The following is a 27,196-nucleotide window of genomic DNA, read 5'->3' as shown; positions in this document are numbered from 1 at the left end:
ACTACCTGTCTTCCACACGGTCCAGTCTCACTAGCCAGGAGTCTGGACCACAGAATCCTCACCCTGATCCTCTTTCCTCCCACCATGGCGAGTCCCAGGAGCAGTAACGGCGTTAGGGGCAGGCAGACCAGGCAGCTGCCTAGGTTCCCCGCTAACCCAGGGGCCCCCGGGTAGCGGCACATCACACATCCGCTATGGGGCCCGTGAGGCGGGGGGGCCCACCTGCCGCTAGTGGCGACTCCCCCCACCGCCGCCACATTGAACTATACCGGTGTCTGCATTAGTATAGAAGTTGAACCAAAGCAAATGCCGAAATTCTTAAGTGGATTCTATCACTGTGAACAAAAAAATCATACACCAATCAGATAGGAGAATGTATACATATAAGATATGATTAATCAGAAGCTGTAAAGTGCATTTCTACAAGGACAGCTCCATGGTCTACTTCCATATTTTCACTTGCAGTATGATTAGAATATCACAATACTCCGAGCTCCTGCCCCACTGCTAAGCAGTTCAAATGCTTCATTGATTTTTTCCAGGGCTAGCTTCTTGCTTACTAAATGTTCCAGATTGTTCCTTTTGTTCATATAATTTGTAACCAGTTTTGGGATATCAGAACCCTTGTAGCCTCCAAATATAGATCCTTTCAAGGTACGCCCTGTGACAAGCAAACCTGGATGCAAACAAAGTGTGTCCTTGGGAGATGCCACACCCAACACAACAGCAACACCATTTCCACAGTAAGTACACTGGAGAGCAGTCAGCATGGATTCAGTGTGTCCTGCACATTCAATGGCAAAATCCACTCCTCCGTTAGTTAGCTCTGTAATGACCTCATGGATGGATTTATCATAATCCTTTGGGTTTAGGCACTCAGTGGCTCCCAGTTGTAGGGCTTTTGGATACTTATCCTTATGTGAACCTACGCCAATGATTCGTGTAGCGCTTGCATCCTTGCATCCTACAATTGCTGAACAACCAACTCCTCCCAAGCCAAAAACAGCACAACTAGAGCGCTTGGTCACCTTAGCAGTGTTGACAGCTGCACCATATCCAGTAGCAAATCCACAGCCTATAAGACAAACTTCAACAAGGGCACGGGCATCTGGGTCGCCCTCCAAGGGCTGTGGGGTACTCAGTACCGGGCCAGTGTAAGTGGGATAAGTCACAGCAGCTGTGACCCGGTCCGTGGCCCTGGGCGCCCAAATCAATGGTGGTTTGTAATATAGTTTATGTGATAGTTTGTGACGCCACCTGTGGTGTTTGGCAAGCAAGATGGTAAGCCAACGCTGCGTGCAGATCCTCTGGGGCTGATGGTGTGTTGCAGCATAGATGGTGTAGCTCCCCACAGGTGAAGCTGTAACCCCAGGACAGTGTATAGGCGTAGGCGGTGTGAGGAATGTTGGTAGCCAGATGTAGCGGTGCTGACGGTGTTGGCGCACAAATGAATGGAAGACACCAGGGCTTGCAGTTCCAAAGCTTTACTCACAGTTCATGGTACACACTGGTGCCTGACTCCGGGGTAGAGACTCAATCAACCTCCCGGGCTAGTCAGGATTATCCTCTCCAACACTCCGCCAACATGTACCTTTCCTGAACGACTCCTCTATTGCGCCTTTTAGTGTGAAGAGCTCGAGCACCGTGGTACTCTGAAGTTCCTCCTGTCAGATGTTCCTAACAACTCTACTCGTATGGCAGACAGCTGTAGCCTCTCTTGGGGACTCCCTTCTCCGGAGTCCTGGCTCTCTATTCAGTTGCTGTTGTGCCCCAAGTCTTAGATGGGAGTAGTGCATTTACAGCCAACTACTCCACCGGTGTCTGCTGCAGAACCATAAGTGTCCATACAACCTCGGGGACCGGTCCCTGGCCTTGCGCTGAGAACCTATAGGCAGGGTTCCTCTTCCAACCCACAACTCCTCTCTGTTCTCCTACTCCTTCGTTCCGCACTGTTTCTTCTCTCTCTTATGGAAGCTTAGGTTGCAGTTCTACATCTTTCTCCTTCTGTTCCTTTTCCGTGCCAGATGGCTCAGGTCACTGAGGCAGCTGCAGCACTCCTTCCTCCATCCCTTCTTCCAGGGATCCCCACTCCTCCCGAGTGGCTCCTTTCCTTCCTTTCTGACCCTCTGTCAGACTGAACCTCCAGACTGATCTGTAATTCTAAACCTTCCCAACCTTTTATATATCTCAACTCCACCCACCTCCCAGCACATCTCGTGTTACGAAGCAAGGACCCACGAAAGGTGCGCTGCTACCCTCTAAGCATTGAGCCGCAATGTGGTCCTGCTGAACTATCCTGTGTGTGGGGTGCAGGTGTTGGAGTGTGGAAAGGAGTTCCCTACTTACCTAGGTGGTGGGGCACTACACCTTAGGAGAAGGTGCAGTACCTCTGTGGCGACTGAGCCTCAGGGGCGCCACACATCCACTTTGGCAGCGCAAATGTCAGACACCACTGTGTATTCAGTAAATGTACTTGTGCATGCGTAATGATTAGTGTTGAGCTATACCACCCGATACTGAAAAATATCGTATCGGAATGGATCGGCCGATCTAAAAAAAAGTATCGGGTATCGCAGATTCCGATCCCGGAAGTCCCATTCAAGTCAATGGAACAGAAATATCGGAATTAAAAAAAACCCTTTCTTTCCTTGTAGGTTAATTCTACATGAAGAAAAACAACTAATAATAATGTAGAATGTATTGTGGGAGGTGTAGGAGACATTAAAGCCATAGAGGTTTAGCCCAATCAAATGGAATAGCAGGATTTTTTTTTTTTTTAAAGACGTTCGTAGTTACAAAGATATTGACTATGTTAAAGTCTTTAATTTTTTGTCAGATATGTATGTTTCACTACTTCCATGCTCTTTACCTTCTTTTTTACTTCTCCCACACTTTCTCCTTCATGATCCTCAGCAGCAGCATCTTTTTCATCAACTTCTTCTTCTTTTTCTTCTTTTTTTTCTTCTTTTTCTTTTTTTTTTTTTACATTCTTCATATTCTTCTTATTCAACTATTACTCTTCTTCATATTCTACTTCTTCATCTTCTTCCTATTCTTCTTCATCATATTCTTATTTGTGTCAGGCATTCCTGTAGTTGTTATCTATAAAAGTTTGAAGATTACACCTTCCGTTCAGCCTGTCACAAAAGATTTACAACAGGATTTGTCCACGTTCAGTTTGTCCTGCAGCAGCAGGCCTTTTCCAGGGGCACCACGAGGAGGAACGGACACACCCCTGTTGTGAGTTCATTTTCCCCTTCACCGTCGCTGTCTGATGAACTCCCTCTTCTGGTGAAGGAAGGTAGTGAGGCTGATTACCAAACACCTGATCTGGTAGATGATGACTGGGTAACAGGAAATTCTGACTGGATATAAGGCAGCCGACGCCCTTCTGAGTCGCTGGTGATTTCTCTGCTGGATTCTTGGAGACCAGTCTGATTCCTGCTTCCCAAAGATAAATTTTTGCTCTGCTATTGAACTTATTAGTTTTGTTTTGTTTACCTTGTTTTTTGGAGTTCAGCCATCCCCGGTCGGGGGTGTGCTGAGTTCCATTTTTGTCTCTTGGCTCTGTCTTCAGAATTTACCTGAGTGCTGATATAGCGACTTCAGGGCCTGTTTTTCCTATCAGACGGTTGGGACATTTTTTGGTAGGGTTTTTTACGGATTGCAGACAGCAGCTTTTCTATCCTGTCCTTTTTAGTTAGCTTGGGCCCCATCGTTTGCTCAACCTATCTTTCTATCTGTGTTAGTGTTTTCATCTTGCTTCACCGTCATTATTTGTTGGGGCTGCCTATTGCTTTGGGGTCTGCTCTGGGGCAGTTTAGATTTCACCTTTCTTTCTTTAGGCCTATTTAGTTCTCTGGCTGTGATCGAGGGGTCTAGGGCATCGTAGGAACCCCCCACGGCTACTGTTAGTTGTTGTGGATAGGATCAGGGGTCTGCAATCTGATAGCTACCAACCTCTCCGGTTTTTCTGGACTTAGCTTGTATTTTTGTTTTTTCCTCCTTCGGTGACTCATTCATAACAGAATTACCAGCCATACCGCAGATCCTAGGGTACTCAATAGCAGGAAAGAATTGTAAAAAAAAAAAGAGAGTTTGTCAGAATGTTTTTTTTTTTTTTTTGTGTATATTTCTTCCTCTATGTCTCTGAGGCCGTAGGGGGAATTTTTTTTTTTCTTTCTCAATGGAGATGAAGCAATTGTCTGATCGTGTGGAGCAGCTCACTGCTGAAGTGCGGGGAATTTCCGCCTATCTTGCTCATTCTCATGCTGCTGAACCAAAGAACCCTACTCCTGATGTGTTTTTGGGGATCGGTCTAAATTTTTGAATTTTAAGAATAATTGTAAATTGTTTTTTGCCTTGAAGCCTAACTCGTCGGGGAGCTCCGCGCAGCAGGTTAAAATTGTCATCTCTTTGCTGCGCGGCGATCCCCAGGATTTCTTTGAAACCTGATGATCCTATTCTTACTAATGTGGACGCATTTTTTCAAGCCTTGGGGTTGTTGTATGATGAACCTAATGCTATTGATCAGGCTGAAAAGGCCCTGTTGGCATTGAGCCAGGGTCGGGATTCTGCAGAGTTGTACTGTCAAAAATTCCAAAAGTGGGCGGTCCTTACTACCTGGAATGATGGTGCCTTGGCAGCTCTCTTTCGGAAGCGTTTGTCAGAAACCGTAAAAGATACTATGGTGGTCTCTTGGCTCTGTCTTCAGAATTTACCTGAGTGCTGATATAGCGACTTCAGGGCCTGTTTTTCCTATCAGACGGTTGGGACATTTTTTGGTAGGGTTTTTGGTAGGGTTTTTTACGGATTGCAGACAGCAGCTTTTCTATCCTGTCCTTTTTAGTTAGCTTAGGCCCCATCGTTTGCTCAACCTATCTTTCTATCTGTGTTAGTGTTTTCATCTTGCTTCACCGTCATTATTTGTTGGGGGCTGCCTATTGCTTTGGGGTCTGCTCTGGGGCAGTTTAGATTTCACCTTTCTTTCTTTAGGCCTATTTTGTTCTCCGGCTGTGATCGAGGGGTCTAGGGCATCATAGGAACCCCCCACGGCTACTGTTAGTTGTTGTGGATAGGATCAGGGGTCTGCAATCCGATAGCTACCAATCTCTCCAGTTTTTCTGGACTTAGCTTGTATTTTTGTTTTTTCCTCCTTCGGTGACTCTTTCATAACACACCCCCATACACTGCTTAGTCTTCTTCTGCTAATAAATTTGATAATATCCTTTGCTCAGATTTTTAGTCTTATGCTTAATGTTCTTCTGCTTTTGTTTTTTATGCTTCTTGGTCTTCTGTCTCTTGTTGTTCTGCATCTTGGTGATTGTCTTCCTGTTCTTTGTCCTCTTGGTCATCTTATTCAGGGTCATCTTTTAGGTATTCTTCTGTGTGGTCTTCAGGGTATTTGTCTTCAGGGTCATTTTCATGGAGATCCAGAGTGAGAATCAAAAACCATTTCCACAAGCTTGAACTTGGAAAAGTAGCAGAAGTTACAAGAAGGCTGAGGAACTGTCGAGAACCAGCTGACGGTACTGGAACCCGGAGTGGCAGCAGAATGAACAAGAGCCAATGGCGCAACCGTGGACCAGCTGACTGTGCTGGAACACAGTTACTAAGCAGGAGGTACCTGTGCTCCAAAGCACTACCAAGGACCAGCAGACGTTGCTGGAACTCGGATACCAAGAAGGAGGCACCTAGGCCAAAGGCACTGCCGAAAACCAGCTGACGGTGCTGGAACCCGGATGGGTAGCAGAAGGAACAAGAGCCAATGGGACAACCGTGGAACAGCTGACGGTGCTGGAACACCGTTACTAAGCAGGAGGTACCTGTGCTCCAAAGCACTACCAAGGACCAGCAGACGTTGCTGGAACTCGGATACCGACAAGGAGGCACCTAGGCCAAAGGCTCTGCCGGGAACCAGCTGACGTTGCTGGAACCCGGATGGGTAGCAGAAGGTACCCATGATTAACAAAGTTTTGCATCCGCGAGCAGGCCGCAGTTACCGAAACCCACAGTCCTACAGGGGGTGCTTGTCCTATTGGCACTATGGAACCAGCCTTTTTTACCAGAACCCGCAGCCCAAATAGGAAGCACCGAAACTGCAGGCACCATAGACTCGGCTAACCCTACCGCAACACGACAGGACAACGTATCGGTGGCAAAGTGACGTTGACACTACCCGGAAACAGCAGGCGTGCTGTAACAAGGCTGGGCAGGAGGGAGTACCCGTGCCAAAGACACTGCCGAGAACCAGCTGACGGTACTGGAACCCGGATGGGTAGCAGAAGCTACAATACTCAATGGAACTACCGAGAACCAGCTGACGGTGCTGGAACCAGGAGGGGCAGCAGAAGGAACAAGAGCCAATGGCCCAACCGTGGACCAGCTGACGGTGCTGGAACACGGTTTCTAAGCAGGAGTTACATGTGCTAAAAAGCACTACCAAGATCCAGCAGACGTTGCTGGAACTCGGATACCGACAAGGAGGCAACAAAGCCAAAGGCTCTGCCGGGAACCAGCAGACAGTGCTGAAACCCGGATTGGTAGCAGAAGGTACCCATGATCAACAAAGTTGCAAGGCCGCGAGCAGGACGCAGTTTCCGAAACCCACAGTCCAACAGGGGGTGCTTGTCCTATTGGCACTACAGAACCAGCCTTTATTACCAGAACCCGCAGCCCACATAGAAAGCACCAAAACTGCAGGCACCATAGACTTGACAAACCCGACCGCAACACGACAGGACAACGTATCGGTGGCAAAGCTACGTTGACACTACCCGGAAACAGCAGGCATGCTGGAACCAGGCTGGGCAGGAGGGAGTACCCGTGCCAAAGACACTGCCGAGAACCAGCTGACGGTGCTGGAACCCGGATGGGTAGCAGAAGCTACAAGAGTCAATGGAACTACCGAGAACCAGCTGACGGTGCTGGAACCCAGAGGGGCAGCAGAAGGAAAAAAGAGCCAATGGCACAACCGTGGACCAACTGACGGTGCTGGGACATGGTTTCTAAGCAGGAGTTACCTGTGCTGAAAAGCACTACCAAGAACCAGCAGACATTGCTGGAACTCGGATACCGACAAGGAGGCAACAATGCCAAAGGCTCTGCCGGGAACCAGCAGACGGTGCTGGAACCCGGATGGGTAGCAGAAGGTACCCATGATCAACAAAGTTGCAAGGCCGCGAGCAGGACGCAGTTTCCGAAACCCACAGTCCAACAGGGGGTGCTTGTCCTATTGGCACTACAGAACCAGCCTTTATTACCAGAACCCGCAGCCCACATAGAAAGCACCAAAACTGCAGGCACCATAGACTCGGCAAACCCGACCGTAACACGACAGGACAACGTATCGGTGGCAAAGTTACGTTGACACTACCCGGAAACAGGCGTGCTGGAACCAGGCTGGGCAGGAGGGAGTACCCGTGCCAAAGACACTGCCGAGAACCAGCTGACGGTGCTGGAACCCGGATGGGTAGCAGAAGCTACAAGAGTCAATGGAACTACCGAGAACCAGCTGACGGTGCTGGAACCCAGAGGGGCAGCAGAAGGAACAAGAGCCAATGGCACAACCGTGTACCAGCTGACAGTGCTGGAACACCATTTCTAAGCTGGAGTTACCTGTGCTGAAAAGCACTACCAAGAACCAGCAGACGTTGCTGGAACTCGGATACCGACAAGGAGGCAACAATGCCAAAGGCTCTGCCGGGAACCAGCAGACGGTGCTGGAACCCGGATGGGTAGCAGAAGGTACCCATGATCAACAAAGTTGCAAGGCCGCGAGCAGGACGCAGTTTCCGAAACCCACAGTCCAACAGGGGGTGCTTGTCCTATTGGCACTACAGAACCAGCCTTTATTACCAGAACCCGCAGCCAACATAGAAAGCACCAAAACTGCAGGCACCATAGACTCGGCAAACCCGACCGCAACACGACAGGACAACGTATCGGTGGCAAAGTTACATTGACACTACCCGGAAACAGGCGTGCTGGAACCATGCTGGGCAGGAGGGAGTACCCATGCCAAAGACTCTGCCGAGAACCAGCTGACGGTGCTGGAACCCGGATGGGTAGCAGAAGCTACAAGAGTCAATGGAACTACCGAGAACCAGCTGACGGTGCTGGAACTCAGAGGGGCAGCAGAAGGAACAAGAGCCAATGGCACAACCGTGGACCAGCTGACGGTGCTGGAACACGGTTTCTAAGCAGGAGGTACCTGTGCTAAAAAGCACTACCAAGGACCAGCAGACGTTGCTGGAACTCGGATACCAATAAGGAGGCACCTAGGCCAAAGGCTCTGCCGGGAACCAGCTGACGGTGCTGGAACCAGGCTGAGCAGGAGGGAGTACCCGTGCCAAAGACACTTCTGAGCTGCAACTGGCGATGTTGGAGCCCAGGGGTCAATCATGCAGCAGGCTGAGGCCTACTTCAAGCTAGTTTTATATTGGTTGTACACAACTACTGATTTTAACCGGGCTCTACTTGGGCCTCTGGTTCTACTGTCTCTAGTATTTCCCCTGGCCTACAACCCCGCCAGTCGCCGCTCTGAAGTGGCATGTGCACAATCCACACTTGTTCCTGTGTGACTGGGGCTCAGTCACGTCAGTTGATCCACTGATGTGTGTCCGGCAAGGTCTCCTGCTCTGTCCACATTCCGACTACTAGTAATGGGAATGGGGACAGAGCGGCAGACATTGCCGGACACACATCAGTGAATCAACTGACGTGCCTGAGCCACAGTAACACAGGAACAAGTGTGGATTGTGCACACGCCACTTCAGAGCAGCGACTGGCGGGGTTGGAGGCCAGGGGAAATACTAGAGACAGTAGAGCCAGAGGCCTAAGTGGAGCACGGTGGAAAATCAGTAGTAGTGTGATTTTGGAGGCAGCAGGAGACTTTGCCATCCACATAGCAGGGGAACAGCAGGCGTTACTGAACACCACAGACACAGGAGCGAGTGTTTGAATCTGTGCGGACAGCACTTCCAAGCTACAACTGGCTGTGTTGTAGCCCAGGATCAATGCTCCGAGCAGGCTGAGGCCTACTTGGAGCGAGGAGAAAATGCGTTGCAGTGTGAGTTTGGAGGCAGCAGGAGACATTGCCATTCACACAGCAGGGGAACAGCTGGCATTACTGAACCCCACTAACACAGGAGCTAGTGTGTTTTGCTCTGTGAAGACGGCACTTCTGAACACCAACTGGCGTTGTAGGAGCACAGGATGAGGCATGGAGCAGGCTGAGGTCTGATGTTGTTGGCATGTGGATGGAGCAGGAGACTTTGCCGTCTACACAGCAGGGGAACAGCTGGCATTACTGAACCCCACTAACACAGGAGCTAGTGTGTTTTGCTCTGTGAAGACGGCACTTCTGAACACCAACTGGCGTTGTTGGAGCACAGGATGAGGCATGGAGCAGGCTGAGGTCTGATGTTGTTGGCATGTGGATGGAGCAGGAGACTTTGCCGTCTACACAGCAGGGGAACAGCTGGCATTACTGAACCCCACTAACACAGGAGCTAGTGTGTTTTGCTCTGTGAAAACGGCACTTCTGAACACCAACTGGCGTTGTTGGAGCACAGGATGAGGCATGGAGCAGGCTGAGGTCTGATGTTGTTGGCATGTGGATGGAGCAGGAGACTTTGCCGTCTACACAGCAGGGGAACAGCTGGCATTACTGAATCCCACTAACACAGGAGCTAGTGTGTTTTGTTCTGTGAAGACGGCACTTCTGAACACCAACTGGCATTGTTGGAGCCCAGGATGAAGCATGGAGCAGGCTGAGGCCAACTTGCAGCACGTTTTATAGAGGTTGTAGACTACTACTGATTGTAACCGTGCTCCACTTAGGCCTCAGGCTCCACTGTCTCTAGTATTTCCCCTGGCCTCCAACCCCACCAGTGACAGCTCTGAAGTGGCGTCTGCACAATCCACACTTGTTCCTGTGTTACTTGGGCTCAGTCCTGTCAGTTGATCCCCTGATGTGTGTCCGGCAAGGTCTCCTGCTCTGTCCTCATTCATACTACTAGTAATGGGAATGTGGACAGACCAGGAGACCTTGCCGGACACACATCAGGGGATCAACTGACGTGACTGAGCCCCAGTAACTCAGGAAGAAGTGTGGATTGTGCAGACGCCACTTCAGAGCAGCAACTGGCGGGGTTGGAGGCCAGGGGAAATACTAGAGACAGTGGAGCCAGAGGCCTAAGTGAAGCACGGTTAAAAATCAGTAGTAGTTTGAATGTGGATGGAGCAGGAGACTTTGCAGTCCACACAGCAGGGGAGCAGCTGGCATTACTGAACCCCAATAACACAGGAGCTAGTGTTTTTCTCTGTGCAGACGACACATCTGAGCGACAACTGGCTGTGTTGAAGCCCAGGGATTATAGTTCAGGTGGTAGAAACATGAACACAACAGGAGACCTGGATACAGTTGCCAACCAATTATTTAGTCGGGAAGAGGACTGGCAAATTCTGGGGAGATCCAGGCCTTGTTCATTTTCAGAAAAGTAAGCCGGTCAACGTTATCGGAAGAAAGTCGCGTGCGACGGTCTGTTAGTACACCACCTGCGGCACTAAAGACGCGTTCCGATAATACACTGGCAGCAGGGCAAGCCAGCACCTCCAATGCATACTGGCTAAGCTCTGGCCATGTATCCAGCTTAGAGACCCAAAACTTGAAGGGGGAAGAGCCATCTGGGAGTACACTCACAGGGCAAGACATGTAGTCTGTCACCATCTGATGGAAACGTTGCCTCCTGCTGACTGGAGCCGTCAGTGATGGTGTAGACAATTGTGGCGGACACACAAAACTTTGCCACATTTGGGCCATAGTGGTCTTGCCTTGTGCTGAGGCGCTGCCTCTGCTCCCTCTTTGTGCCGAGTTTCCTCCACTGGCTCGACGCACAGAGGTGCTTTGTAAAGCACTAGCACCACTGCTGTCGGGTGGAATGGAAAACATGATGGACTGCACCAGTGTGTCTTGGTACTCCCGCAGTTTACACTCCCGGTTCAACGTTGGTGTGAGGGTTTGCAAGTTGTCCCGGTAGCGAGGATCTAGGAGGGTGTACACCCAATAATCAGCCGTATAGAGAATGTGGGCGATGCGACGGTCGTTTCTCAGGCACTGCAGCATGAAGTCAACCATGTGCTGAAGACTCCCAACTGCCAAAGAACCGCTGTCCCCTGCTTGAGGCGTGATCTCTGCCTGCTCTGCATCACCCCACCCTCGCTGTACATACTGACTAGAGCTTTGTGTACCTCCCTCCTCTGGAGAGATGTCTTCCTCCTCCATCGAATCCTCCTCATCCGCCTCACAAAGTGTCCCCTGCCTAGGCCTTTGTGAGGAAGCACGTAGCGCAGACTGTCCAGTAGCAGATGGCATTTGGGACTCCTTATCCTCCACCTCTTCCAAAACCTCATCCCTTAGTGCTTGCAGTGTTTTTTGAAGTAGACAGATAAGGGGGACAGTCATGCTGACTAGTGCATCATCTGCACTCGCCATCCGCGTGGAATCATCGAAGGCACGCAAAACGAGGCAGATGTCCTTCATAGAGGCCCAGTCAGTGGTGCTGAAGTGTGACCGGCGCACAGTGCGACTTGTTTGCGCATGATGCAGCTGGTACTCTATGACTGCTGCCTGCTGCTCACACAACCGCTCCAACATATGTAACGTAGAATTCCACCTGGTGGGTAAGTCACATATGATGCGATGTTCCGGAAGGCGTAATCGGCGCTGCAGAGCAGCAAGGCGCGACCTTGCCGTGCTGGAACGCTGCAAGTGAGCGCACTCTATGCGGACCTTGTGCAGCAGTGCATCAAGATCCGGATAGTCGCTCAGAAAGCTCTGCATGACCAAGTTGAGCACATGTGCCAGACATGGGATGTGAGTGAGGTTGCAAAGGCCAAGAGCTGCCACCAGATTTCGGCCATTGTCACACACTACCAAGCCCGGCTGGAGATTCGCTGGCAGAAACCACACGTCGCTCTCCTGCTTGATGGCATTCCAGAGCTCCTGCGCTGTGTGGCTTCGATTCCATTCCCCAAAGAAATTAATTTCAGTACGGCCTGTTGACGTTTGGCGACGGCTGTGGTCATATCAGTCATAACAGGCTCCTGCTGCGCTGTTTCAGAGGAACTTGAGTAGGAGGAGGAGTCAATGTGTACAGACTGGATTCCTGCAATCCATGGAGTTGGCAGAACACGTACAGCGCCACTCTCCAGATCTGTACCCGGCTCAGCAACATTGACCCAATGGGCAGTGAGGGAAAGGTATCGTGTCCCTGTCCATGGTTACTGGTCCACGCATCGGTGGTCAGGTGGACCTTGCTACTGACGGCGTTTAGTAGCGCATATTTTATGTTTGCCTCCACATGTTTCTGCAGGGCAGGGACGGCTCGCCTGCTGAAATAAAAGCGGCTGGGCACGGTGTATTGTGGGACCGCCAATGCCATGAAGTCCCGGAAGGTGTCAGTCTCCACCAGCCTGATTGACAGCATTTCAAGTGCCAGTAGTTTGGCAATGCCAGCATTCATAGCCTGTGCTCGGGGATGGTTTGCCGAGTATGGTCACCTTTCTCCCATGCCTGTGCTACCGATGGCTGTCGAGTGGCCTGGGAGTGTGAGGATGACTTGGAATGTGGTGCTGTGGGTGGAATGTCACAGGGTCTCCGGACAACAGTGCCAGAGGTTCTTCCTTGGCGATCCTGTGAGGAAGCCGAACCAGCTGTGTGTGAGCTGGAGGAAGAGGCCCCAACACGAGCTGAAGAGGTGGTAGGTGGTGCTGTACGTTGGCCTACGTCTTCAGTGTGTCTGTGTAACTCCACCTCGTGCTTGGTCCGCACATGTTTCCACATATTAGTGGTATTGAGGTTGCTGACATTTTTCCCTCTTTTGACTCTCTGATGACACAGCTTGCATTTGACAAAGCAAATGTCATCTGCAACTGTGTCAAAAAAGGACCACGCACTGCAAGTCTTGGGAGCGCCCGTTTTGCCTTTTGAAAGTGGAATGCTCCTAACGTGTGCCGAAGTGGAGGCTACAGGCAACCAAGTCTGCCCCTCTCCCTCTCCCTCCGGTTTTGGCCGTTCGGGGAATCTCTTCCTCAGAGTTGCTCCCACCACCTTCCTGTTCCTCACGCCATGATGGGTCAAGGACCTCATCATCTACACTCCCCTCTTCAAACACCTGCTTCTCCTGGGTTGTCTCGCCAGCACCGTACGCAACAGAAAGTGGCAACTGTGTCTCGTCATCATCTGATGCGTACTGAGGTGTGCTGACCATAGGCACTGGCCCACCCGCCTCTTCAGATTCAGAGGGACAAAGAAGTTGCGCATCACTGCATACTCCCTCTTCTTCACAATCTGGAATGCTGCTTGGCTGGTCCCCTCTTTCCAAACCAACAGATTCCAAGAACAGAAGTAGAGACTGTGATGGCTCCTGTCCAGTGCTCTCTGACTGCCTGGGCACTTTGGCAGGTGGTGAAGAGACAGATGGTTGCTCTTCGGTGCTCTGGCCCTGAGAGGATGTGGAAGTAATTGAAGTCGATGCGTTAGCTGGCATCCATCCCACAACGGCTTCAATTTGTTCCTCCCGCAGCAGTGGGGTACGGTGAGGTCCTACAAAGCTGCGCATAAAGGACTGTTGCCTGCTAAAACTGGGGGATGCTGACTCACTGGTGCCAACAGCAGGCACAGACTCCCCACGTCCTCTCCCTGCAGAATCCCCACGTCCTCTTCCTGCAGAATCCCCACGTCCTCTCCCTGCTGAAACTCCACGCCCACGTGCCTTACTCCCTGCCTTCTTCATCTTGCTAGACTGAGAAAGATAGGCAGAAAAGTACAAAGGGGGGCCTTAGTGTGCTTATTCCTGAACAGCTGTTTACAGGTATAAGAAACACTAATTTTATGAAGTGTGTGTATCGACTACACTTTAATGGGAGCTAATGTGGCCTACACAACTTTCAACTGTAGTGTTTGGTGAACTTTGCTGTTTTTTTGGGGGGGAAAAAAAACTAAAATGATGTGATCAAAGATTTGAAAGTGAGAGTATCACCAACTTTCTGGAGCTATTACAATGCAGGCAGGTAACCTACAATGCAAAAGATGAGGCTCCAAAAAATTTGGGTAATACTAATCTGGCTGCAGCTGAAGGGCACAAGCCAGAAAAAAGGCTCCTCTACTCCTATATAGTGTTTGCAACCAACCAATGTAGATGGATATGGATGGATGCACACTAATAGGAGAAGAAAAAATGAGCTGCAATTAAAGAAAAATATGTGCGAGGCAGTGACGCACGCTGAGCAGCCTACAACCAGACGTAGCTGCCGGACACACTACTCAGCGTGAGCTGCACTCACACACAGTCAGAGACCTCTCAGACAGCCGTGAACAGTGCAGCTAAGTGGGCACTAGCACTGACAGGCTGCAGAAAGGCTCCGCTGTGTACTCCTAGAGTGTTTGCAACCACCATATATGGATACGGATGGATGCACACTAATAGGAGAAAAAATGAGCTGCAATAAAAGAAAAATGTGTGAGGCAGTGACACGCTGAGCAGCCTACAACCAAACGTAGCTGCAGGACACACTACTCTGCGTGAGCTGCACTCACACACAGTCAGAGACCTCTCAGACAGCCGTGAATAGTGCAGCTAAGTGGGCACTAGCACTGAAAGGCTGCAGAAAGGCTCCGCTGTCTACTACTAGTGTTTGCAACCAACGTATATTGATACGGATGGAAGCACACTAGATAGAATTTTTTAAAAATAAGCAGCTCAAAAAGAAAAATATGTATGAGGCAGCAGTGAGGCACGCTGGGCGGCCTACAACCAGACGTGGCTGCAGGACCCACTCCACAGCGTGAGCTGCACTCACACAGCCCTTGCAGACAGCTGTGAACACTGCTGCTAGGGAAAAGAAAGCTACAGTGGTGGTTTATGTAGCCTGGGTAAAGCACAATATTGTTTTGAGAATCGCTATTTCTAACTGTCCCTCACAGTCTTCAACAGCAGCCTGTCCCTAACTGAATTCACAGCCGAGTGACCAGAAATGGCGGCGGCTTTTATAGTGCATCATGACATCATTTCAGCAGCCAATCACAGCCATGCCAATAGTTTACATGCCTAACAGGATGTGCCCACACTTCTGAGGATTCCCATTGGCTGAATCAAAGCGAGCGGGCTGATAGCATTATGGGAACTTCCCATTCCGTTATCCGATACGAAAAAAGTATCGGAAGTCAGTATCGGAATTCCGATACAGCTAATATCGGCCGATACCCAATACTTGCGGTATCGGAAAGCTCAACACTAGTAATGATAAATCGCTTTCCCTTTACAGGTAAATCTGCTTGTACCATCATCCATCAGTCCTGATTGAGCTCCAAATGCAAACTCTAATTTTTTGCAGATGTTACTGTGTGGGCCATCGCAAGCTCTGCACGATTTCTTTTGACTTCATGAGCAAACAAGCAACACCATTTCCACAGTAAGTACACTGGAGAGCAGTCAGCATGGTTTCAGTGCGTCCTGCACATTCAACGGCAAAATCCACTCCTCCATTAGTTAGCTCAGTAATGACCTCATGAATGGGTTTATCGTAAACCTTTGGGTTTAGGCACTCAGTGGCTCCCAGTTGTAAGGCTTTTGGATACTTATCCTTATGTGAACCTACTCCAATGATTCGTGTAGCGCTTGCATCCTTGCATCCTACAATTGATGAAAAACCAACTCCTCCCAAGCCAAAAACAGCACAACTAGAGCGCTTGGTCACCTTAGCAGTGTTGACAGCTGCACCATATCCAGTAGAAAATCCACAGCCTATAAGACAAACTTCAACAAGGGCACGGGCATCCACTTTGGCAACGTAAATGTCAGACACCACAGTGTATTCAGTGAATGTACTTGTGCATGCGTAATGATAAATCGCTTTGCCTTTACAGGTAAATCTGCTTGTACCATCATCCATCAGTCCTGATTGAGCTCCAAATGCAAACTCTAATTTTTTGCAGATGTTACTGTGTTGGCCATCGCAAGCTCTGCACGATTTATTCTGACTTCATGCGCCTTTGGAGGAGCTACTTCAATATCTTCAATGCTGAGGGGCTTGCATGGTTCCCAGGCAATAGCGGCCTTGCATTTAATAGCCTTTCCTGCGGTGCTCATGGTGGTTCCGGTTCAAAGCAATGATGGAGGAGAGAGCGTCAGCTGATGCCTCCTCTCCCATCATTCCCCTCTGCCTCTGACACTGCGGGTGTGTGATGACGTCATCGCGCACTCACTGTGTGCCAGGCAGTGCAGCCGTTGAGACAGGAGCCCCCTGAGGAAGCGACGAAATATCAAGCGAAACGTGCGTTGGGGAACGTGGTCACAGCACGGGCAGTCATTATGGGTAATTAACCTCTTCATTCTTTACTTAGTCATGTAGCGGTCTTTGCATACGTAATGTATACATAAATATATTTATTGTTGATACTGTGGTAATTGCAGGTACGCAGGATGCAGTGACGAGTCGCGAGACAATTTGGTGCTTTGTATAATAACTTTTATAAGACTAGAGGGAACTTTCCTCAGTCACGGCTTGATCACCAAAAGCGGTAATGGAGCGCCGACACCAGGGCCTAGCGGGGTACTCGGTATCGGGCCCGTTGATCTCAATGGGAGTGTCACGGAAGCTGTGACCCGGTCCGTGGCCCTGGGGCTCCATGGCAAAAAAGGGGGTGAATGAACAATGAAATAAAGTTTATGAATAGTTTGTGACGCCACCTGTGGTGTTCGGCAAGTGAGGTGTTAGACCGACGCTGCATGCAGATCCTCTGGGACTGGTGGTGGGTTGCAGCCAAGATGGTGAAGCTCCCCACAGGTGGAGCCGTAGTCCCAGGGCAGTGTAGATGTAGCAATGGAGGAGAGGCACAGGCGGTGTAGAGGCCGTTGCCCAGATGTAGCTTTGCAGGGTGTAGTGATGCGGGAATAAGTGGAGGACACCAGGGCATGTAGTTCCAAAGCTTTACTCACAGTCTGCAGTTCACACAGATGCCTGCCTCCGTGCTGTGTCCTCCGGGTCCTGGGCTCAGTCAACCTCCAGGCAAGATAGGATGCTCCCTTCGAACACTCCGCCAACATGTACCTTTCTGAATGTCTCCTCTATAGCGCCTTTTACTGAAGTACTCCTAGTACTGAGTTACACTGGAGTGCCTCCTGACAGATGTTCCCAAGAACTCTACTTGTACAGCAGACAGCTGTAGCCTGCTTCGGGGACGCCTTACTCCTGAGTCCCAGCTCACTATCCAAGTTGCTGTTGTGCCCCCAAGTCTTAGATGGGAGTAGCTCACTACTCCACCGGTGTCTGCTGCAGAGCCTTCAGTATCCATACAACCTCGGGGACCGGGCCCCGGCCTTGCGTTTAGAACTTCTAGGCAGGGTTCTTCTCTAACCAACGTCCTCTCTGTTCCATTTTTCTCCTTCATTCTGTACTAATCCCTCTCTCTCATAGAAGGTCAGGTTTCAGTCCAATGTCTTTCTCCTTCTTTCCTTTCCTGTGCCAGCTGGCTCAGATCACTGAGGCAGCTGCAGCACTCCTTCCTCCATCCCTCTTCCAGGAATCCTCACTCCTCTCCGAGTGACTCTCTCTCTCACTGACTGACTGACTAACTAACTCTTCCTGCTCTTTATGTAGTCTAAACTCCACCCGCCTCCCAGCACGTTTCGTGTTCCAAGCAGGGAACCACCAAAGGTGCTCTGCTACCCTCTAAGCAAGGAGCCGCAATGTGGCTTTGCTGAACTACCATGTTGTGTGGGATGCGAGTGTTGCAGCGTGGTCAGGAGTTCTCACCTTACCTGGATGGTGGGGCACCACACCTCAGGAGGAGGTGCAGTACCTCTGTGGCGACTGAAGCCTCCGGGGTGCCACAGTAACACGGGTTGCCCTCGCAGGGGCTCTAAAACAAGCAAACACAAACGGGTAGAACACGACTACTTCCGGCAATAGCCGGTCACTATAGGGCCGCGGTATGGCTGACTACGGGTCCGTAAATATATAGTCAACTTAGCCGTCCAGGCGTCCCTCGCCATTCGGGATGGTGGTCTTTCGGCGTAGTAGTCGCTGGGCCCAGTTGCTGAGGCGTTGGCGTAGTCTTCGCACGCTCCAGCGCTCTGATGACACTGGAGCCCCACAGGCCCCGGCTGAGTCCTTGGACGGATGGGCCGCAGTTCCCAGACTGGGGCAAGTGGCAGCGATGTAGGGTGGCGAATCACAGACCACCCACGCAGCTAACAGCTGCGACGGGGAGTCCACGGCCAGCAGAGGCTCGGCCCCTGCTGCGAACCGCTGCGGGACAGTGGTGGCCGGCAGCGGCACTGTACTTGCCGCGAACACTGGTGAGAGCAGGGCGACTGCGGGTGGCGGGTAACAGGTCGCTGCCGCGGGGTGGAGCGAGATGGCAGCGGCCGCGGGCGACCGCGGGTAGGCTGCATCCGCGGGCTGGAGCGGGGCAGCAAATCTCGGATGATCGCCCTGCCACCGTCCCTCTGGAGTCCTCAGTCGGCATCTTCCCTGGCACTGGTAGGTCGCTCTATCTTGCAGTCGCTCCCACAGTCTCCTGCTGCCTCTGTCACAGTCTGCTCACTCATCGTCCCGGGGATTCCCCGCCTCCTTTATATTGTTCCCTCCTCCAGCCCATCTGTCTGTCACAACAGCTTGTCCTCGAACTCTGTGCCCCGGGGACAGTTTCCCCCGGAACCCAGATGACGGCTCCCTTGGTTCCGGTCCGGACACTCGACGGGGGCCATTCCTCCCACACTACCATGGTGATGTTTATGATTTAGGGGCACTTGTTCAGCATACCATTGCACTGCATGGTTGGCTATATGAGCCTCCTGATACTGAGTGAATCAGCTGCCTGATGTTTACATTAACTCTTTCTATTACTATTGGTTTGACATAGGTTATTTTTTGCTCTGTCCTGCTATTATGTTCTGCTCATAGTCTGTGGCCATCAGTCTTGTGAATCATGTGTATTCATACATACTAATTGACATATGATATATTTTATTGTACATTTTACTATTTATGTAATTGATGAACTTCTGTATTAATAAATACTTATTTTTCGTTGTATATGGTAAACTCATTTTTTTCTCTGTATTTTCTGATATGTATCTGAGTTTATATACATGAAATTTTCTTGACTTTGTGCTGGTACTTTTTATGTTTATGTAGGAGCCAGACGGGAGCAGCGCATGGCACGAGGAGAGGTGAAAATTGTGGAGTTTTTTAATATATCAGTGAGTTCTGGACTGTGGGGCCATTCTCGGGGGGGGGGGGATGTGGACTGTGTTATATATTATGTGGGCTGTGTTATATTCTATGTGGCTGTGTTATATACTATGTGGGCTGTGTTATATTCTATGTGGCTGTGTTATATACTATGTGGGCTGTGTTATATACTATGTGGGCTGTGTTATATACTATGTGGGCTGTGTTATTTACTATGTGGGCTGTGTTATTTACTATGTGGGCTGTGTTATATACTATGTGGACTGTGTTATATACTATTTGGCTGTGTTATATACTATGTGGACTGTGTTATATGGGATTTGGATGTTTCGCCCCCCGCAGTTCGCCCCCAGCAGTTCGCCCCCGCACATTTCGCCCCCAGCATTTTGCCCCCAGGGTGTTTCGACCCCGCACATTTCACCCCCGCACATATCGCCCCATACCCAAGGAGCTGCAGCTGTGACAGGTAAGTATGTCAGTTTTTTTGTGTTCTAAGGTGATAATACTCCTTTAAGGCCAGCCAGATGAGACACTGGGTGAGCTGCTGAAAAGGCAGCCACAGGAATCCCCAGCAATTGGGGTCCTGTATATTTTACCCTCAGGTATGTTCAGCCCTAGATGTTTTGTTCCCTGCATGTTGACCCCAAAAGCTGAGGGTGAAACATCAGGGGTCAACATGCTAGGGGCGAAACATCAGATGGCGACCCATCCAGGGACAAAATGCTGTAGGTGAAACATCCGGGGGCGAAACATCCAGGGGCGAAACGCTGGGGGTGAAATGTGCGGTGGCGAAACATCCTGGGGGCCAAATGCTGGGGGCAAAATGTACCTGGGGCGAACTGCTGGAGGCAAATTGCTGGGGGCGAAGCTTCCTATAACCGCTCTTAATAGGGTGCATTTCCTGGAGTTGGACAATGCATTATTCTGCACATTGCTTCCTTCTAGAATTCCTGCCCATGATAAGGAGATTAAAGATTTTCTCTATTTCCTATTTTCAGTAACAAAACAAAGGTTCAGGAAGAAGATGAGCTGATAGAAATAATAAGTGATGACCCAGGTAAGTACAATAATGTGGGTCTATAAAAAAAAAGCAAATGAACTGCATTTTTTTTTTGCTGCTTAAAGGGTAGGAGAACTTATTTTTTGGATAGAGGAAAAAACGATTGTACCGTGATGGAAAAAGCGGACACATTGACCAAAAATGGATGAAAATTTTCTCTTTGCATGCAAAAACAACCCCAAAACATCTGAATGAGGCCTAAAGGTACTGTCACACTTAGCGATGTACCAGCGATCCCGACCAGCGATATGACGCGGTCAGGATCGCTGGTGCATCGCTAAGTGGTCGCTAGTGAGCTGCCACACTGGCAGATCTCACCAGCGACATCGCTGGGGACGGGGGTCGCTACTTACCTGTCACACCAGGCGATCCTGCATCCTCCCGCCCGGCTCCACGCGTCGCTCGTCATCACAACAGGAAGCTGACGACGAGAAGCGGTCCTGAACGTTCTCGCGCGATCAGCGATAACCGGGGGGGAGCGGGTTGTAGGTAAGTATCACACACAGCGATATCGCTAGCAATATCACTATAACGTCACAAGTTATAGCGATATTGCTAGCGATATCGCTTAGTGTGACAGTACCTTTACTAATTTTGAGTTGGCCTCCTCCATTACACCCAAAGAAATAATTACATTATCTTCTCCTGTTTTTCACAAACAGAGCATCCCTTCAATATCAGAAAAGAGGAAATAGTGGACTGGGTAAGGTCAGTGGAAGGCTGAAAGAGACGAAGAAAGAATACAATCAAGATTTATAGACAACATTATTATTATTATTATTATTATTATTATACAATTTATAGCGCCATTTATCCATGGCGCTTTACATGTGAAAAGGGGCAAATATAGACAAGTACAATAAACATGAGCAGTACAAGACACACATAAGTACAAAAGGAGAGAGGACCCTGCCCGCAAGGGCTCACAATCTACAGGGTTGGGTGAAGATACACTAGGAGAGGGTAGAGCTGGTTGTGCGGCGGATCAGTAGACTGTGGGTCACTGCAGGTTATAGGTTTGTCGGAAGAGCTGGGTCTTCAGGTTCTTTTTGAAGGTTTCCATGGTAGGCGAGAGTCTGATGTGTAGGGGGAGGGAATTCCAGAGAATCGGGGAAGCACAGGAGAAGTCTTGTATGCGGTTGTGGGAAGAAGAGATAAGAGGAGAGTAGAGAAGGAGATCTTGAGAGGATCGAAGGTTGCATGCTGGTAGGTACCGGGAGACCATGTCACAGATGTAAGGAGGAGACAGGCTGTAGGTGGCTTTGTATATCATAGGGTTTTGAACTGGAGCCTCTGCACAATAGGAAGCCAATGAAGGGCTTGGCATAGGGGAGAGGCTGGGGAATAACGGGGAGACAGGTGGATTAGTCGTGCAGTAGAATGTAGGATGGATTGGAGTGGTGCCAGAGTGCTAGAGGGGAGGCCAGAGAGTAGGAGGTTGCAGTAGTCAAGGCCGGAGATGATAAGGGCATGCACTAGTGTTTTTGCGGTGTCATGGTCAAGGAATGCACGGATCCGGGAAATATTTTTGAGATTGCGACAGCAGGAGGTTAGGGTTTGGATAAGTGGCTTGAAAGCGAGGGCAGAGTCGAGGATCACCCCGAGGCACCGAGCATGCGGGACTGGGGAAAGTGAGCAACCATTGACATTGATGGATAAGTCTGGTGGAGGGGTAGAGTGAGATGGGGGAAAGATTATGAATTCTGTTTTGTCCATGTTCAGTTTTAGAAAGCGAGCAGAGAAGAAAGCTGAAATAGCGGACAGACATTGTGGGATTTTGGTCAGTAAGGAGGTGAGGTCAGGTCCAGATAGGTAGATCTGCGTGTCATCGGCATAGAGATGATACTGCAAGCTGTGGAATTCTATGAGCTGTCCCAGGCCAAAGTTGTAGATGGAGAAGAGTAGGGGTCCTAGAACTGAGCCTTGAGGAACACTGACAGAGAATGGGAAAGGTGAGGAGGTGGTGTGGGAGAGGGAGACACAGAATGATCAGTCTGTTAGATATGATGAGATCCAGGATAGGGCCAAGCCTGTGATACCCAGAGATGAGAGAATCTGGAGCAGGAGGGAATGGTCCACAGTGTCGAAGGCAGAAGACAGGTCCAGGAGAAGAAGGACTGAGTATTGTCGCTTGCTCTTGGCGGTTAGTAGGTCGTTGGTGACTTTAGTTATGGCAGTTTCAGTTGAGTGGTGCAGTCGGAAGCCTGATTGTAAGCGGTCAAAGAGGGAGCAGGAGGAGAGGTGGGAGGACAGTTCAAGATGGACAACATCAACAATATCATCATTACCACCAGTGAGATCATCAATACCATCATCATCATTACCACCAGTGAGCTCATCACTACCATCATCATCATTACCACCAGTGAGATCATCACTACCATCATCATCATTACCACCAGTGAGCTCATCACTACCATCATCATCATCACCACCAGTGAGATCATCACTACCATCATCATCAATACCACCAGTGAACGGTTTTGTCAGCAGATCGTCAGTATTCTCACAAATAAATCTAAAGAGAATAGAACATCAGAAAGTTTCCTGAATGCAAAAAACTTTCTTAAAAATAAAAGCAGAAAATGTGATAGTTTCACATTTATACCTGTACTTACTGTGACAAATATTGTCTGTGTAATCATATTATAATATTTATTGCCCCCAATTTTTTTTAACTCTCAACTTTTTTTTTTATTTCAGTCTTTGACATATACCCTTCACTTTTCTACTGTTGGGATATGGGTATTTTTTCCTTAAAATTCATGTATTTGGGGCTAAAAATCATTTTTTCAACTAGGTTTTATTAATGAACTTTACACCAAATGAGATGTCCCTTTTCAGAGATTCCTTGACGAGGTGGGTTGGGTTGATCTTTGAGGGATGCGTCCGACATGCAGGGTCGGTTTTAGACAAAGTGGGGCCCTTGGCAAAAGCTTAAAGTGGGTCTGCAAATGCTCACATATCGCTCCATCACTCAGAAACATTTCTGTTGTATTTACTTGCGCTGAGTTCAGGCCGCTAAACGAGCCCGATCGACAATATTGAAGTCATTCAACGCTTGTTTCCTGGAATTTTTAGGGTATCTGCACACGTTCAGTAATTGGCAGCGATTTGTATGCAGCGCATGTCTGCTACGTCCATAGTGTTGCCAGCTATTGAATGCAGGTGATTCTGAATGTGTCCATTGAACTGTGCGGAATTAAACCATCAAATACATTGTACGGGTGAGATTTATCTTACGGAGGCTTGTGTCTCTGCAAGATAAATAGACATGCTGCGAACTGGAGAGACACACCACATGTCCATCTCTGGGTGATCCGCGGGCATCGGTGCACGCACAGTAGGCATGGGATTTCTTGAAATCCCATCCGCTATGCTGTAACATCTGGATGCTGCACAGGTACGCAGCATCCAACCCACATCATTTACTGACCGTATGCACCTACCCTTACTCTGGCTGAGGGAGAATGATTGGTGCAGATAGTCCTTGATACTGTATAATGCAGGTCCCATATAGTACATATAGTAAAATGCGCTCCCATGGTCCTTGATAGAGTATACTGCAACCCCCCTCAGAGTATAAAGCAGCCCCTCAGAGTATAATGCGGCCCCCCACAAACACACACACACACACACATAGTGCAGCCCTCACACACAGTATAATGCAGAACCCACACCCACAGTATTATGCAGCCCCTTCAGAGAATAATGCAGCTCCCTCAGAGTATAATGCAGCCCTTTCAGATTATAATACAGCCCCCCCACACGCACAGTATAATGTAGACCCCCAGAGTATAAAGCAGCCCCCTCAGAGTATAATGCAGCCCCACACACACAGTATAATTCATCCCCCCACAAACACACACAAAGTATAGTGCAGCCCCCACACACAGTATAATGCAGCCCCCCACACAGTATAATGCAGCCCCCACACACAGTTTAATGCAGCCCCCACACATACAAAGTATAGTGCAGTCTCCCAAACACACAGTATAGTGCAGTCCCCCCACACACACAGAATAGTGCAGACACACAAAAAAACAGTATAGTGCATTCTCCCCACACACAGTATAATGCAGACAACACAGTATAGTGCAGTCCCCCACACACAGTATAGTACAGCAGACAAACACACACCAAAGTATAGTGCAGTCCCCCCATACACATTATAGTGCAGCAGACATACACAACACAGTATAGTGCAGCCCCCTACACACAGTATAGTGCAGACAACACAGTATAGTGCAGTCAACCCCACACACAGTATTGTACAGCAGATATACACACTCCAAAGTATAGTGCAGTCCCTCCATACACACTATAGTGCAGCAGACATACACAACACAGTATAGTGGAGGCCCCACCACACACAGTATAGTGCAGACAACACACTATAGTGCAGTCCCCCCACACACAGTATAGTACAGCAGACACACACACACACACCAAAGTATAGTGCAGTCCCCCCATACACACTATAGTTCAGCAGACATACACAACACAGTATAGTGTAGTCCCCCCATACACACTATAGTTCAGCAGACATACACAACACAGTATAGTGCAGTCCCCCCATACACAGAATAGTACAGCAGACACACACACACAGTACTTACCTGCTGCTCTCGCTTCTGCATACTGCAGAGCTTCTCAGCTTCAAATCAGCTCCCCTGTTGGTACATGCTGAGTCAGAGGCGAGTGATGGGAGAGGGAGCATCACATGATGCTCTCTCCTTCATTACTGCTTTCAACTGTATCGGCATCTATAATTTGATATGATTATTAACAGGTTGGCTTAAGATTATTTCAAGGTTTTCTATGGGTCTGATCACTTTGATAATGGCTACAGTAACGAGGTGTACGGAGCGGAGTCGCATGTGTACGAGGTGTATGGAGCGGAGCCACGTATGTATGAGGTGGATGGAGCGGAGCCGTGTGTGTACGAGGTGTATTAAGTTTGAAAGGAATGGCGCCCGCCAGCTCAAATTTTTTTTATGTGCGGCACATTTACTCTGCCGAGTTTGAGACCTCTGCTGTAAAGTGTCAGATCACTGATCTGACACTTTGCAGTGCACTGTGTAAGATCAGCGATCTGACATGTACTGCAGGAGGCTTTCTCAACGCCTAATCTCAGCAGGTACTGAGAAATCCACCTCCCTGCAGGACCCCAAAGGCCCCCGCGGCCATCTTGGATCCGGGGGCCTGCACTGTTCCCTGCGTGATTCTTCCCTATGCCCATGTTTGATCGCAGTGTGCCAGGGGTTAATGTGCCGGGGGCAGTCCGTGACCGCCTCTGGCACATAGTGCCGGGTGTCAGCTGTGATAATCAGCTGAGACCCGGCCACTATCAGCGGCGCTCCCCCCGTGAGCGCTGCTGATCGCTATGACGTACTATCCCGTCCATGGGAATTAAATCCCAGGTCACATGGACGGGATAGTACATCATATGACAGAAAGGGGTTAATATGGAGCATCTTATAGGGCCACCATTAACCTTTGTGCAGCATTATATGGGGCATATATTAATATGGAGCATCTTATGGGGCCACCATTTTACTTTTATTAGTATCTATTTTTATTTTTGAAATTTACCAGTAGCTGCTGCATTTTCCACCCTCGGCTTATACTCAAGTCAATAAGTTTTCCTAGTTTTTTGTGACGAAATTAGGGGCCTCGGGTGATGCTCAGGTCGGCTTATACTCGAGTATATATGGTATGTCAAATTGGTAGCTAGACCCTAGTGGGTCTTGCACAGTGTCATTTTTACTACAGTCCACAAATGTAATTTAGATCCCTAATCTCACCTCTGCTTTACCAGCATGATGAATTAATAGGAAAAACACATGGTATTGATGGAGCTGTTGTTTTCCTGCCAAAGAAACTCAATAAGATCAATGAGGTGGTTAGCCGCACACGGAATGGAGAAATAGTAAAGATGACAATTAGTTTCACATTTGAGTTAAAACTCTCTTCACCAATTTGCTTTCACTTTTACAACATTATATTCCGAAGCCTTGAAGAAAAAGATGAATATATTGTGAAGCAATTAGGTGTGAATAATTATCACCCAATTGATGTTACATAAGTCAAATCAATCCTATAAAGAGAGCACGGCACTCAGGAATAGCTTGGTTGTTGGTGCTCAAGTCGGGTATCCAACCCATCAATCAAAAAATGACAAAAATCTTTGCAGTCAATATGTGAAATATTCAGACACTTTTATTTTGTGCATCCAGACAGAAAGGTTTAAACGTTTTCGGTCCAGCATAGGACCTTCATCAGAAAAATCTTGTTTACTGAAATAAATAAATCCTTGCAATGGTAGCCAAAAGAAGGACAAAGTATAGAGTCTGGATGGCCAGTGGAAATGTTAAATGGCTGGCGTCTGGAAAGCGTATGTGGACTGAGCCGTCCAAAGTCATAAGTCAAAACATACACAACCTAACAATGGGGAATTGATTTACCACCAAAATTTTGAAGTATGAGACTAAGATAAGATAAGATAATCCTTTAATCGTCCCACCAAGGGGAAATTCAGAGCATTACAGCAGCAAGGCAGGAACAAGTACAGATACAGATGCATAAAGGCATTACACTGACAGTAGGTAGGTACATATACGAAGAAAAAAAAAAAAAAAAGATGTAACCGGACTATCACAACTTTGGATCTATCAGTTCACTGTTTGGGTCGTTCTCCATTTTGGACAGTGCTGGTTATACAGCCTAACTGCAGCAGGAAGGAAGGACTTTCGATAGTGCTCCCTCTCACATTTAGGATGAAGTAGCCGGTCACTGACAGTACTGCACATCTTTGTCACGGTCTCATGCATGGGATGGGAATCATTCTGCACCATGTAGCTCACCTTGGCC

The 27,196-nt window shown here is 49.0% G+C and overlaps 1 protein-coding gene across 1 annotated transcript; it reads right to left on the bottom strand.

Annotated features, from left to right (window-relative positions):
• Positions 1-470: 470 nt before the first annotated feature.
• LOC141088187 (NADP-dependent alcohol dehydrogenase-like) lies at positions 471-24,963 on the bottom strand. Its single transcript, XM_073574110.1, has 5 exons — positions 24,943-24,963; positions 20,958-21,043; positions 15,315-15,444; positions 2,421-2,495; positions 471-1,118 (listed from the first exon to the last, which is right to left on the bottom strand). Exons 1-5 carry the CDS (start codon positions 24,961-24,963, stop codon positions 471-473), a joined length of 960 nt encoding a protein of 319 aa, XP_073430211.1.
• Between the last annotated feature and the right edge of the window lie 2,233 nt (positions 24,964-27,196).

Source organism: Dendrobates tinctorius, unplaced genomic scaffold, assembly GCF_039654945.1.
Source record: "Dendrobates tinctorius isolate UK_male_01 unplaced genomic scaffold, ASM3965494v1 ptg000038l, whole genome shotgun sequence".
Lineage (NCBI taxonomy): Eukaryota > Metazoa > Chordata > Amphibia > Anura > Dendrobatidae > Dendrobates > Dendrobates tinctorius.
The sequence above is the reverse complement of the archived record's forward strand: the minus strand, read 5'-3'. Positions and strand labels throughout refer to the sequence as shown.